General features: G+C 41.1%; 1 protein-coding gene across 1 annotated transcript in view; it reads left to right on the top strand.

Annotated features, from left to right (window-relative positions):
- LOC138186850 (protein lozenge) overlaps positions 1–14,335 on the top strand; it is a 37,616-nt gene that overhangs the window by 10,579 nt on the left and 12,702 nt on the right. Inside the window, exon 4 of the mRNA XM_069127097.1 lies at positions 4,683–4,982. Within this exon, the coding sequence (XP_068983198.1) occupies positions 4,683–4,982 (300 nt within the window). The remainder of the gene's footprint in view (positions 1–4,682; positions 4,983–14,335) is intronic.

Raw genomic sequence — 14,335 nt, 5'->3', positions numbered from 1 at the left:
CACGTAACCGGATTAACGGACTTCCAAGGCTGCGACAGCCTGACCAGAACCGTTTGAACGCGTCAGGAACGCGTTTGAGAAAGGAAGTTGGTAAGAATTTTACCACCGTACTTGCTTAGGAGAAGATTAAAAATTTCCTCTCGTTCTATCTAGGAAATTTCTTAATGTATACGTTATTTTCAAAGAAACTACGAACGACGAACTGTGGCAGCTTCATTGTAACAATCGCTCAGTTCTAAAAGTAATAATTCTTGTAAATCTGGAGTAAGGAAAGCAAATAGTCGTTAGTTACACAACCTTCGTATCTTCCTTAACAATTTCTATTCGAGTATCGATGCTTAGAGGTGTATTACTCTCCTATCGATATACCATACAGGCTGATAGTGAGAGAACTTACGTCGATGACAATGTAAAGTATCATTAGACTAGTTTCTCATTCTGATTCCTCCTCGACTGTGGAAAACGTTCAACCAATTTCTCGATCATGCCTGGAAACGAAAACGAATGGAAAAGGTAGCCATGAATCGGGTGGAACGACCGGAGAAAAGGGAACGAAACAAAGTGGCTACCGGGTAGCCGTCACCGTGGCCGAAAATCATCGAAACGTTCCCAGCAAAACAATATCGATGGATCGGCCGCTGTCAGTCAAAGGTTGAAATTGAATTTGCTTGTCCAGTAATTGCTCCGCGTTTGGAATTTCGATTAGACAGGAATACACGACGCGTTCGTCTCTCTCGAAATCATTTTCCCTTGCCCTCGTAAAAAACCCTTTCCAAAGCCATACACGTTCGTTCCAAGCTTAAGTGTTGCAACCGTGATTCAAAATATCAAAAAATCTATTTGAATTCTTAAACAACTAGACTAAAACGTGGTTGCAGCGGTGTATTACAGCTTATAAATATCAAAATCGGTACGATCATGGATTGGAAAAGCACGTCTCGGGGAGATGGTGAATTTTAGAGCGAATCGGAAGCAGATTCATCCAGATGGATCGAGAGAAATCGCGCGTTATCGAACGATATTACTCCCAGTAGCCGTCCATTGAAACTATACAGAGATCGCAATTGAAAGATATTACCGGATGATTGGAAAGAATCCTTAGATCGAGATACTGGATCACTTGTCTCGATGAATTCCTTGTTTGTATCCACCGATTCGTCCAAGTATCGTCGTTGTTTGTATCTACCAATTCATTGACAGTAGGTTAGAATTCTAAAACACAAAAAGAACTGAAAATCATCATTAAAGTACAGTTAGCTTATAAACAGTTTGATGATACCTATCTCTAGTGGATCAGCGATAAATGGTGTGTGTTGGTGTTCATTCGCGAATCATCAAGGTCCTACTCGATAAGCTTTGCATCTTTTCTAATAATTCCTTTCTAAATCGGTTCTTACATTTACATTATTGCTGCGTCAATTTATCATAAAGCTCGCTAGTACGAAAATATAAATCGTACGAAGTACTGTCAGATCAGGTAAATAACGAAATTATTTCAAGTAACGGGGCTCGACTGCTCCGAGCTGATTGGCATCATTGAAGAGTAGAATCTTGCTTTATCCTTCTTTCTGAGAAAAGAATATTTTTACCATAAATTTTCATGAAGGAGAAAAATCTAGCAAATAGAGAGTGAGAGAGAGAGAGAGAGAGAAGGAGAGAGAGAGAGAGTATCTTCCTACAAGAATGAAAAAGAAAAAAAGGAAATATTCGACTTCTCTAGAGTCTAGACTGACCTGTTTCCTATACCATCGAGGAATAGGAATTTTCTTTATCGTTCCTTCCAAGAAGAGGACCTTTTCTGCGATAAATTTTTACGAAGGAGGAAAATCTAGCAAATAGAGAGAAAAATAGTTTTGTACGAAAGCAAAAAGGAAAAAGGAGGAAAGATTCGTGTAAAATTCTCGAAATGCTGGCAGACCACGACGTGAAGGAGGACGTAAGACGAGCGGAGGGAGGGGCCCCGTTATTAGAGAGGAGGAAAAAGCCGCGCTATTTCCGTCCTCTGGGGCTGCCACACTTTGATTAGATAAGCCCACCACTCGTGCTGCGGAGATTGGAATTATTGTTCTCTCTCCCTCTCTCTCTCTCTCTGTCTCTCTGCTTCACCATGTTCAACGAACAGGCGAAGGGGCAATCGGTGAAGGTGTTATATCACGATCGTTCTTGTTTATTGTAATTAACCGCCTTTCCGCTTCTAGATTCGGATAGCAGGTACGTTTTCAGATATCCCGAACAGGCACGACGCGATAGCGAAGTCAAGCCTTGATGATCTAACATTCGAAGAGATCCTTGGTGCTCTGATGTTGGATCGGTCGAAGAACAATCCTCGTTCAGGTGTGTTAGATCCCCTTATGTAGTTGTGAAAAGCGTGAAATTAATTAAATACCGTGACTCGTGTATCAACTCACTTCTTTCGTCCTTGTTTTGTATATTCGACGATCCTGATTCTAGTCGTTTCATTTTTTTCACTATTGTTGACAGACATAGAAATCCGAAGAAAAGTTGTGGAAATTTAATATTCATAAAACTTACTGTCGTAGCAAGTCGCTTCTTTGGCTCTTGATATATTTTACGATCGTTACGCTCCTCTCTTCATTCTTCTTTAATAGAAACGTTATTTAATAGAAACATCGGAGAAAGCAAAAGAGATTGTAGGAAAAGAACCTCGAGGAAAGTAGTTACGAGAACTTAAGCAAATACATTTTGTCGTATCAAGACACTTTTTCCTGTAATATATTCGATAATCATATTCCTGATCTTATTTCTTTTTAATAGAAACATCAAACACTAGAAGACACAGCGAGAAATCGAAAAGAATCTCTTAGAGAAGAGTTCAGAGGGAAAATCTCTTGAAAGGTGTAATTGAAACCTCTGCCTCGTAGAAAGGACGAAAGCGCGCTGCCTTGCTCTCCTCCGTCGCAATCCGTGATCCATTCTGAATTATCCGCCGCCGTGCTACATCCCATTCTACTTTGCTCCTCTTGAATGGAAACACCTCGGCGAGCCATCCAAAAAGAGTGTCGGCCGGTACGTTTGGAGCATTACGAGCGTCCGGTACGTGAGAAGTCGTGGGATCCGGTCGAGGAGCTGAACACAGAGCTCCCTTGTTTCTCCTGGCCCGGCGATCGTGGTAGTCGGTAGCGAGGAATAATCTTGTAGGCATCGGTTGGCGCACCGGAGCTGACCATCTGGGCTCACCGACAATTTCGTGCAGTTTGCGGTCGAACTTTATTTGTCGTTCGCCCTCGTGGCCGAAGTTTCTCTCTTCCTCTCACAGCCGAGCGTGTTTTCTTTCCTCTTTCAACTACTATTCTCGTCTTCCTTTTCGTTCCTTCTCTCACTGGAAGAATAACAATTTGCGCCTCGCGAGCTCCCATTCTGGGCTTCCTCTTCTGATTCCGAGAGGAAAGGGGAACATGCTCTACATCTCTCGATCGACGCCGATCCTCTGCAACCGTGTGCTCTTCGAGCGAAAAGTGGAACGAGAAGATCTTTTTTCAAGGAAACGTAAAGGAGAAAAATTATCCAGAGCTTCCTATAACGATCGATATTTCGCGAATAAAATGCCAGAGGTTATATAGCCTAGTGATTTTGCCACTGAATGTCCTGTTCAGTGATTACGTAAGCACTCGAGCCTATGCACGTGGCGCATAATGTGCATCGCCGTATAACGATACACACGGACTGCGTGCATATTGCGATCCGCCCCAATAGAGAATCGCCATGTTCGCTGTGTATACTATGCAGGCAACTCGATACTTGGCTCTGCCAGAGCTCCATCAATTCACCGGCGGTGGTTGGAATGTGCGAGGAATGCTATTGAAGTCGATCGAGACGCGAGCCACTCGAATTTCTTAATTATCCCTCTCTATTGGGCTAATTGCACAAACATATGTCTTCCTTGTCCCTCTTCGTCCAGGATGCTGAACATCCCTGCTTTGGATAGCAAGATTATCCAATCTTCCTTGCGTCTTTGCGCACTTCTACAAATCTCTCGATGTTTACACTTTGAATTGTTAATTCAGTTAATTGTTAATCGTACCTGATTCTATTGGCATCGTATTTTTATATTTCAATCTTTCTCCCATTTCACTCAAAAGGAAGAATTTGCATAAATACTCGTTGATGCATGTGAAATGCGCAGTCGTTTTTGCAAGTAGAAATTTAATCGCACGTAATTTCCGTCAAACATTATATTTTTAATTGGGGAAATTACCATATGAGTTTACTAATTAGTTTAGTTACGGCGAGTTTATAAAAATGACCAGTTCTCCGGTTCAAAGTTTCTTGGAACGTAGCTGTTACAGTTTTCCTTCTAGTAATTTATATATTAACAAATACTTGAAATAGAGCAGAAAATTTTTTTAACTTTTCACATTTCACAAATAGTACATAAACTTATATTTCCAGCAACTTCACGGTAATTTTTCAAATTACATCTTCTTAACATTGAATGTATGTGAATATAGCAGATTTTGGGAAACAACATTTTATATGCACCGATCCAAAATGTTTTAATCTTACAATTAGAAAAATTCGCAAGTTTGGATCGAAAAAGACTGAAAGAATGCAATAAGATTAAAGTTGCCTCCGGTTTCGTTTAGGATATAAATAAATTCACTGACGCATAAAACGCTAAAATTGGAGTAAAACTGGAGAGAAACGTGTTATTTATCTTTCAGGGCAGACACACATTCCTGGATTGGCGCGAGTTCCCGCATTATCCCGAGTTCCTGGACTGGCACGAGGGACCTTTCCCGACGCACCAAGCCCGTTCACTCCCTACCTACGGGAACCAGAGCCGTACAGGAGGAATAAGCATCACGTCGGCAACAACGTCACCGCGAATTCGGTTAGTGGTGCCTGTACCAACCCCAACAACACCGATCCGACCGCATCGCCTGCTTCCAGTACACACCTCGGGGCTAATAGTGGCTCCTCGGCTCATCAAGATTGCTACAAGCACAGTCCTCAGCATGGTGGTGAGTCTCACACCTTTCACTATAGCTTTCGTGCCTCTTTGTCGATTTTAACGCTGTAACAGCAGGCTAATTTCCAACATACAGCGTTGTTCATAAGTTTTAGGACGTCTATGTGATGTTACGTTTATTGGAAGATTCTGATAGATTTTACTTTATTTGGTATCTTATATCGTAAGATGCGAATTTTGCATATATGTGTATATTACATACATGGAATTTGACTGCATAATGTGAATAAAATGACAAATTTCTGTTAAAATAATTGGACAATAGAAGGGGTGAGAAATTTATACTTGGTGCCTCGATATAGCTGGTAGTGTAACTTTTAGGTCAATAATTAATAAAGTATGGTTTAGGTCGTGTCTGTTGGACAATTTAATATCCCAAAATATTTGAAGAGGGAAGGTAGAATTAATAAATAAGTAAAGAGATGCACAATATCGTGCACTAGGAATTAACACACACCTGACACTAGTGTAACATAGTGTTAAGCTTTGAACGTTCGTGAATTTCACGAATCATTCTGGTAATAACGACTTGTTTTCTAAATTATAATTAGTTTAATCGAGATACAGATATAAGACAGTTTCCTCCGATTTCTCGATACGGTGGATTACAAATATAGACGAAACGGATCGGTTAGAATCAGAATATCCAAGCTACGTGGCTAATTAATTATCAGAGCTACTTGCACAATTGTTGTAATATTTTTAATGAGATCCTACGAGTCACGTAAAACTCTTTCCAACCATGCAACGAAATTCGTTAACTTGTGACTTGTGAATTTTCTTCAGTTTTCTTTCACATTTTTTAGATTCTAACGCTAGTTCGATCGAGTAAGTGCGAGAAGATAGTGGCCGTGTCTTCCGGTCTGTTTGCTCCTTTCGTTTCGATAGCGGATACTCTTCGGGCATCATCATCTTTCGCTCACGACCAGCATCCTCGTGGCTCGTGGAGCGACTCGAAACTACGCACAAACCCCACCCAACCCCTTCTCCTCTATCAAAATGGGGAGGAGGAGAGGCGATGGCGAGGGATCAAGAGGAGGGGAGGTCTGCCGTTTCGCGAGGTAATAGTTTCATACCTCGTTCCGGCTCTGCACCCTCTAATTCAACGTAATAACGACCTGTTCAACCTGCCGTTTCCATCTCTTCTCTCGCTGATCTCCGCCACGATTCACCGTTGGATCTCTCTACCACGAGGCAAAAGTGTCCTGTCCTCGCATTGTTACATTCTCGTTGTGCTCAGTAAACAGATTTATCCACCGTTTGCTTCGTTTTTTCATCATTTACCATGAATCATAGCCTCTAGATGGAAAAAATTCTCGAAAATTTCTGGAAATGGTTTAAATTGATCTGACAAGGTTAAGCGGTAACTTTTTAAGAAATATTTCGAGGCCAGTGAAGGTATCGAAAGAGTCGATAATTCAAGATGCAAAAAGGCGGGAAACTCGGCAGCCAGTTTATTTCTGCATGGCTCGTCTCGCATCAGCGGTCTCGACCTGATCAAAGTTAAGTAGACGCGCCCCTAGCTGGCAAGACCTCTTTGAAGCTACGTTGCGGTTTCTCTTTGCCCTAATCTCCTCCTCCTCTTCGACCTCCGCTACCTTCTCCGTCGATCGCGCTACCTTCCGGGCCAACTTTACTGCACCCGTGTCACCTTCCTGGATCGGCCACCATTGTAATTACCTCATCTGGGGAAGCGAACTTTCCCTCGCCATTCTTCTTTGGTTCATGCAAGACAGTGGTTTACATCTTTTCTTTAACCCACCGTTTGTGACCAAACCATGTTATATGAAGATTACAGGGGAAGTACAGGATAGGTCGCACTTCCTATCTTTCGCAGGGAAACGGTTTTGAGATTTAGCATTTTGTCAATTAATATCATATTATCGGACTTGTTTCTCTGTTTAGTTCTGGCACGAAACATGTATTTTTTTATCCTTTTAACAATTTTACAAATTTTACTCGTAATATCAAGACTACCGAATCTGATTACAAAAATTTGATACAATTAAAGAAACACTTGGAAAAAGAACCCTTCGTTGAAAAATAAGAGTATGTGCTACGACTTCTTTTGCCAATGCTTTACAAGCAATAAAATCACGAAGAAGTTACTTTGGCGACCCCTCAAAGGGTTTGGAAAATTTCATTTTTGGACTCACGATCGGGATCGTTCGCCCGTAATGTAAGTATTTTCACGCCTATCACATGAATGGAAATCTCAGGCGAAATGCTTGCTTTACCAGTCGCTCATTCATCTCTCCTCTCTTGCTCTTCTCTTTCTTCACGCCTAATGAGCAGATGCAAGGGCCGGCACACGTACGAATGAGCTCAGAGTGCGAAATGAGCGTCGGTGGATGCAATTTTCTTCCTCCTCCTCATCGTCTCCTCCCATCGTAGCCGAGTCTCTCTGTTCTTCGGTGTTTTCGAGGCAGGCCACCGATTCAGTGATCCCCGCTGAATTTACAGTCGGTACAACCTACAAGACAGGCCCGTGCACTCACGTACGACTCACGTGCACGTCTGCGTAATACCAGGGATCGATCGAGAAGCGATCGATCGATCGAGAGCTGGATCCATGTTGTTTTTGCCGTTCGCTGCTGGCACGAACTCCTCCTTTTGTTTCGGGCTCGGTTCGCTTGCGATGCCAGACGTTGTTGAATCGAACCTCTATTCCTCCCTCTTGCTCCCCATCTTCTTCGTAATCTTCTTCTTCTTCGCCATTTCGTCTCTCTTTCTGCACCGCCACCGGTCTCTCCTTCGCGTGATTGCTCTCTAAATCTCACCTACATGATCACTGTCGATCGTGACTCGGCCAGCCACGTTTACGGACTATGAATCAAACTGCCGTGCCTGACTAGACGAGGAAACTTTCAACGCTATTAGTAGACTGCGTGTATTTATGCAAATTTAGTTTTTTATGAACGCAGTTAAAGAGCCAGAGCCCAGGGAAAGATTCGTCCCATCCACTGAATATTATAACGAGGATAGCACTTTGGATATTTTGCATACTTTTGCAAGTATTGTGCGCGTTCCATCCATGTTTGCGCATTTAAACTTTCTATAAATCAAAACACGCATTCTAGTTATTAGGTTAGATGAAATTTCTGTATTTGTTTTCGACAAACGAGTAACATGGTAATACATACTTTCTACTGTATGAAGTATCACGAGATGCAAACTATTTGTGGCTAAGAAGATTGTGGCTGTTAGGATGGCACAAGGACAAGAGACATGTATCGCTGTCTACAAATATTGGAACACCTGTTAGTTTCATAGAAAATATGATAATTCATATGAATTACCATAGATTACCACCACAGAGAAGCGATTAATCGGTGAAATTTTTGTATGCAAGGTAACGATTAAAAATATAGAGAAAAAGTTTTCGGTGATTGTTTGCAAGCATTGTAGGAAAATAATGGATTAACAATAGTATATTGACGACTATAGTAATTCGATTGGAACTTCATTGACAAGATTTTAGATAAACTAAGTAGGTAATCGAAACGAATGGAATCATTTATGTTTTTACCACTAAAATCATGACAGTTGTTTCTCATCACAGTGTTAATTAAATTCCAAAATATAACACATATGATATGGGCATAAAAATTTCCTATGATAAGTATTGGAATACTTTCATGAGCCAGTGTACCAATCAGAGTAGCATTCCTCTCGCCAACCTTCTTTCCAATCTCGAACACAGTACACGTTTCTATTCGTCATAAACGCACCAGAAACAAACTCATACAGCAACAATCTTGGCTAGAAGGGTTCTGCAGGTGAAGAAAAAAGGGAAGCGAGCGTTATTCCTGTCTCTTATAATATAACCGTGTCCGTTTCTCGTCTTCTTCCCTGGAGTCTCATCTCGAGTCGTGATCGGGGTAATAAGGCTCTGCCAGTGGCAAGCGGGCCGAGTACCTGAAGAGCTGGTGCAGAGAATCGAAGGAAGAAGGTTGCAAGTCCTCTTGCCTGTTGGTCGAAACGAGAGGGGCGAGAAGAGAAAATAAAGAGGACAGGAGAGACAAAGATGCTGTTGACGTAGTAGGGGTAAGGATGCTGATTATGGGGTGTCAAACAATCACGCTGATTGTATATTCTCCGCTCACTTCTTCTGTCTGCCTCGACGTTTACTCGTAGTCGCAACCCGAAAGCGGTGGATCTGTCTCGCTTGCTCGCTCGGCTGCTTTCTTCGAGACGTCGCGTCGTAGAAAACGTAGAAACGGGCAACAGCAAGGAATTACGTTAAATTATGTTAGACAATGTCTTCTACCGTTTAGTGTCGAAACTAGTCAAGATTCTTTTGAGGCAAGATGCATAAAAAGGGAGAGGAACAGTTTGTCGTCGCATCAAGTTATTTCACGAGTGTGCTCCTTAAAGATTAAAGTGATCCACTTTTTGCAAATTTCTTAATTTTACGTTACGATAGATAATTAACTTTCGGATATTTATTTCATTCGACGACTAGACAGAAGAGTTTCAGAATGAAATGATTGGAAAAAATGGTTGAAGTAATCTGATAGATTGCAACATATTGAAAATATGTAGGTGAAAAATCTACGATATTCTGCAAGGGGCAAATAACATTGGTTTCGTTATTACGTTGATTTAACATAATTAATTCAGCCCTCGCGATTAATGCCAATAATATTTCCTAAATATTCCAGAAAGTGACAGAAACGTGTATTTAAATTACTCAAGATTAGATGGAGAGATAGTTTCGCTGCAGAATTTATCAGGCAGGAAACGTCACTCGCGATATTTTACATTTGTGACCTCTATTTTCCTCAAAAACGCAACTCATACCCGGAAGCTTCGATTATAAAGATTGCATAAATATATTTGTGTATCTATTTACCGGTAATTGGATAGAAAAGTTGAAGAAGCGAAGGGGAAACGAAGGAGGCAAAGATTTTCGAATCTCGCGATTCCCACGTGCCTCCACTCGTGGCAGAAAACACGGCTACCTCTCTGCTCGTTTCTCTGCCTTTTTCTCCACCTACTGATGATTGTCGTGTTTCTTACTCGTGAACGAAGATTTTGTCCGACGGGGCTTAATGGAAGGCTAGTGCGTGCTTGTACGGAATCATTATTCCTCCTTGGGATGGTTGGGAATTTTAGTTAAACGGTACTCTGCTGCTATAATAAGATAGAGAGAAAGAGAAGGAAGAGAGGCCTTTGTCGTTTAATGTCAAGCTGCGGCCGGATTCGCATAGAATTTCATCTGGAAAGTCAGTTGCCATTCTCTCGAGCGCGGTACTTCTTTTTAATTCTCGCGGCTGGTATCACGTGTGGTTGATTAAATTTCTTCGTCACGTCGGCGCCTTCGAAGCGTCTGAGGTCTGTCCGGGGAAAGGGTTACCTTTCTTAAAGGGGTGCGAGGCAGAGAAGTTGCCAGGCAATTAGGAAAGTGTCACACACACTCCTTTCGCGAGTCTCCCTCGCAACACGCCAACCCCTATCATGCTCTATCAGCAGGTTATTAACGTACAAGCTTAAACTTGCCGCGGGAACTCTAAAGGATCCGTGACACATTAGGAAACGTGCAATCAACACCCTCTTTAAGTACATCATTAACTATGAAAATCGGCTTGCTCTTATTTTCACAATGATTCAAGAAAATATCGACGTCCTGGGTCTTATTTCTCAGAAAATATGTTTCCTGGTATATACAAATTTGTGGAGATTTTAATGCATCAAGCATACTTGGCTTCATTTTTTTAGTTTTTTACAGACGAATTTTCCTTTCAACGTTAATGTAATCGCTTTTACGTATTGTGCACAGACATTCGTAAAGTTAGGATCTTTTTAGCTGTAATTAATATTGAAATACGTCGATGTATCGTTGCAGACTGTGAACTGCAGAATGTGAAATGTGGTTCGTTGGAGGTACTGGGTTCTGGGTTCCATTAGGTGAATTGCTTGAGAAAAATTATAGTAACCCAATAATCTTCTAGAAGTTAGTTTGGCACATATCGTACCATTAGCCTCGTAAGAGTTGAAAAAGTTCCTTCGTATACTTTGCACATATTTGTGGGAATTTTAACGCTCCTTTCGCTTACTATAAGTCAGGACGCGTGTAAGTAAGGAAACTTGGTCGCAAACGAGGCTTCGATGCTCACCGAAATGACGAACGCGACCGCAGAACTTAATTAAACTCGTAAATCCGTCGCCACCGTCGTCCCAGACAGCCACGACCGTTGTTGCGCCTTGCTACTTATTTCCCTGCTCGCAGTCGACCAATCACTGAACTCTATTTTGAATTCATGCAAACGCACCCTTCGTACGTTGCAACAGGACATCACACTTCCTGAATGGAATCTTCCCTTTCGTTAAGAAAAAATGATCCGTAGAATGAAAAGTTTCAACGAGTCTCTTTTCCAAGTATCAAACAGCTTTAGGAAAGATTTAAGTACTTTTCGGTTTTCGGTGTCTCACAAAAGCTATTTCAACAATTAGCGTAGAAAACTTTGTACATATATTACATATAAAACGTATGAAAGAGTTTAACTTGAAACCTGAAACTGAAACCTGAAAATGTGTACAGGTTACAAGACATTCACTGCAAACATACGGTTAGTGAAGAATTAGCATATAATACGAATACTGCTCTTAAACGCAGTATTATTATTATTATTGCTAAGGATGAATATGTGGCTCGTTAATACAGCGAATAATCGAATATTTGTTCAAATACTTCAGCGTCAAAATAATACATCGTTCAAATAATACATCTTTACAAAGTACGTGCTTGCGATAAGTATCTTAAAACCTCTACGTACATCTTCGAATTGGTTTCAAATTTTACCGATACACAGCCATAGTAGTCGTGCCTCATTACAGTGCTAATGAAATTTTTTAATGTTTCATGTAATGCACGTAATATATGTTCATAAGAGCTTCCTATAAGTGTTGATATACTTTTGCGAGCCATTATAAGTACATTCAGGATCATGGAAGGAGAACTGGACGAGATCCTCGGCTTCCGCAAAATGGAATTTCAGAAATCCCTGGGCTGCGGTGCTCGGTGAACTTTATCGCCTGTCGGTTTATCGCGTATCCTGGTGACACGACATCCTTCGTGTCCGTCCAATCAGGCGCGCACTTGGCGGACGACTCAAGGAAACCCGTGGTGACCGCTAGGCCAAGACCGCGATAATAACCGGGACGAATGGAACGTTTCGTTTCCATGTATTCCCCCTTTCAAATGCTCAGGATCCAACCGAGGTGCTTTCCGGAGATAGCCGGAAGTAGGTTCCTCGTGGCCTCGTGATTCGATCGCGTTTGATCGCTCTATCCAGTAGATAAACATCCAGTAGACGACAAGCTGACTCAAATAAGCGACAGAGCGTAATCACTTTTTATTATTTGGTGTCTCTATTTTGTCTTTATTATCTAAGATCCTTGTTGTTCAAGATCGGAAGATCGCGTTTTCTATTTTTCTTTCTTTTTTTCTTGTTCTTTGTCAGAGAGAGTTGTTACAATTTATTTGATTGTGGAGAGAGAGAGAGAGAGAGAGAGAGAGAGAGAGAGAGAGAGAGAGAGTTGAGAATCTAGGATGAGATAGACGAGTTTTGGCATGAGGGCTACTCTTGGGAGGAGGGTGGATTGAATCGAACCCTTCGCCCCGGACGCATGCACGCTTTTCCCACGACGCTCTCTGCTCGTTCGACGTACGCTGTCCCCGGCTGCTTACCACTGAAAAATTCGTTTGAAGGTATTTTAAGAATGTAGCTGATTTCTAGAGATGTTTAGTGAAAATAGAATTTTTGTAAAAGAAGAAATATCAGAAAATATACGGATATTACGTATGAATATGGATATGTACGAAATATAAGAAGAATTTGTGTTTCGCAGCTCAAGAAAATTCAGCTCTGGAAGGCTCAAGTTTTACAGCAAAATTATTGCGGCACGCCATCGTTTTAATCCACTGTTAAACTATTAAATCGATAGAAAAGATAGCTTCCAAGAAACAATATTCTCTAAATAATGACACGCTTTGTAAACGAATTGCGAAAGTCAGCGTGGATAAAAATTTCTGAAGTGGATCGATTGGCTGGCTGATGGATGAACTGGCCGAAATTCGAGGCGTCCGGCAATCATCAGGATACTCGTTCGAATCGATCTGAGAGATGATCGAGGGACAATCTCGAGCAAATCGATCGAGGTCGATCCGCCGGCTCGAAACGTAGAAAGAATTGAGCCGGACGAGCGAAGCGAGAAAGCAGTTCACGATCCAGAGGATCCCGCTTCCCGAGATCGTCATCCTACCGAAACATCGGAGCAAAAACTCTCGAAAATCTTGGATATAAAAAGACGGCTAGGCTTGTTGCAATAATAAGCGCTTAGTCGACTGAAGAAACGGAAAACTGCACTTCCGACCACGTTCATCTCGCGTTTTACCATTAACAGTCATTTATTTGGAACAGTTTCTTTCATCATGAGATAAAAAGCATCGAGACTGCTCCAGGATTATCTCATTGAATCGAGTGTTTCGATTGTTTTTTGAGGAATTCTTGGTGCATCGCGTCCTAGAAGGAAATTGCAAATTTTCACACGCTGCACTTTTACAACTGTTATTTGTTTTGATATCGAGTTTTTTTAAGTACAGAAGTTTGACCGCTCGAGACATTATTTTTAAAACACACCCTAGAATTTATGGCTACATATATATTTTTTGAGGTATTCGATACTAATTATACATTTACGATAAAATTGAGCAATTGGCAAGAGGTAGAGTTGAATAGTTTGATTTTCATATTTCACGCGTTACTTTCTAAACATTAGACAATATTAAATAGGGAAAAAAGATAATCAACATAATAATATACCGATTTTCCTCAGTTTCTGTTCTGCTTTCCAAACCACTCTCAGATTTTCCATTAATCGATGTTGCAGTAATCGATGTTCCAACAGTTAATATTCTATTGTATATTTATTTTGATAAATCTAAAAATAACAAAACATTAGAAACAAAGGAGTGTCAGTGCTTAAAAAGGGAAGAGCTTTTGTACAGTAAGAGATCAGATACGCTCGCACGAAGCAGAAGCTTCTATTTAATAATGAGTTCCTCGCCTCATTCTCCATTCGTCTCGCGCTCCTCCCCGTTACTTGGCCAAACCGTAAATGATGTTGGCTTCTGCAAAAGGATTTAAAGGTCCCACCACGTTTCTCGTAATGTCCTGCCGTTCGCAGAAATCCTCACAACGAATTACCATACTATTTCTCAACCGGTCGTAGCTGTCTGGTATTCATTCTTGATTCTAATCACGACCTTGCCATCAAGTCTTTGATTCTGATCATTTTAAATAAAATGAAATTATAAAGTCAGTAAAAAAATTTATGATT

This window comes from Bombus flavifrons, chromosome 14, assembly GCF_040668555.2.
Source record: "Bombus flavifrons isolate JBK064 chromosome 14, iyBomFlav1_principal, whole genome shotgun sequence".
NCBI lineage: Eukaryota > Metazoa > Arthropoda > Insecta > Hymenoptera > Apidae > Bombus > Bombus flavifrons.
Note: the sequence above shows the minus strand (reverse complement) of the source record. Positions and strands in the feature narration are given on the sequence as shown.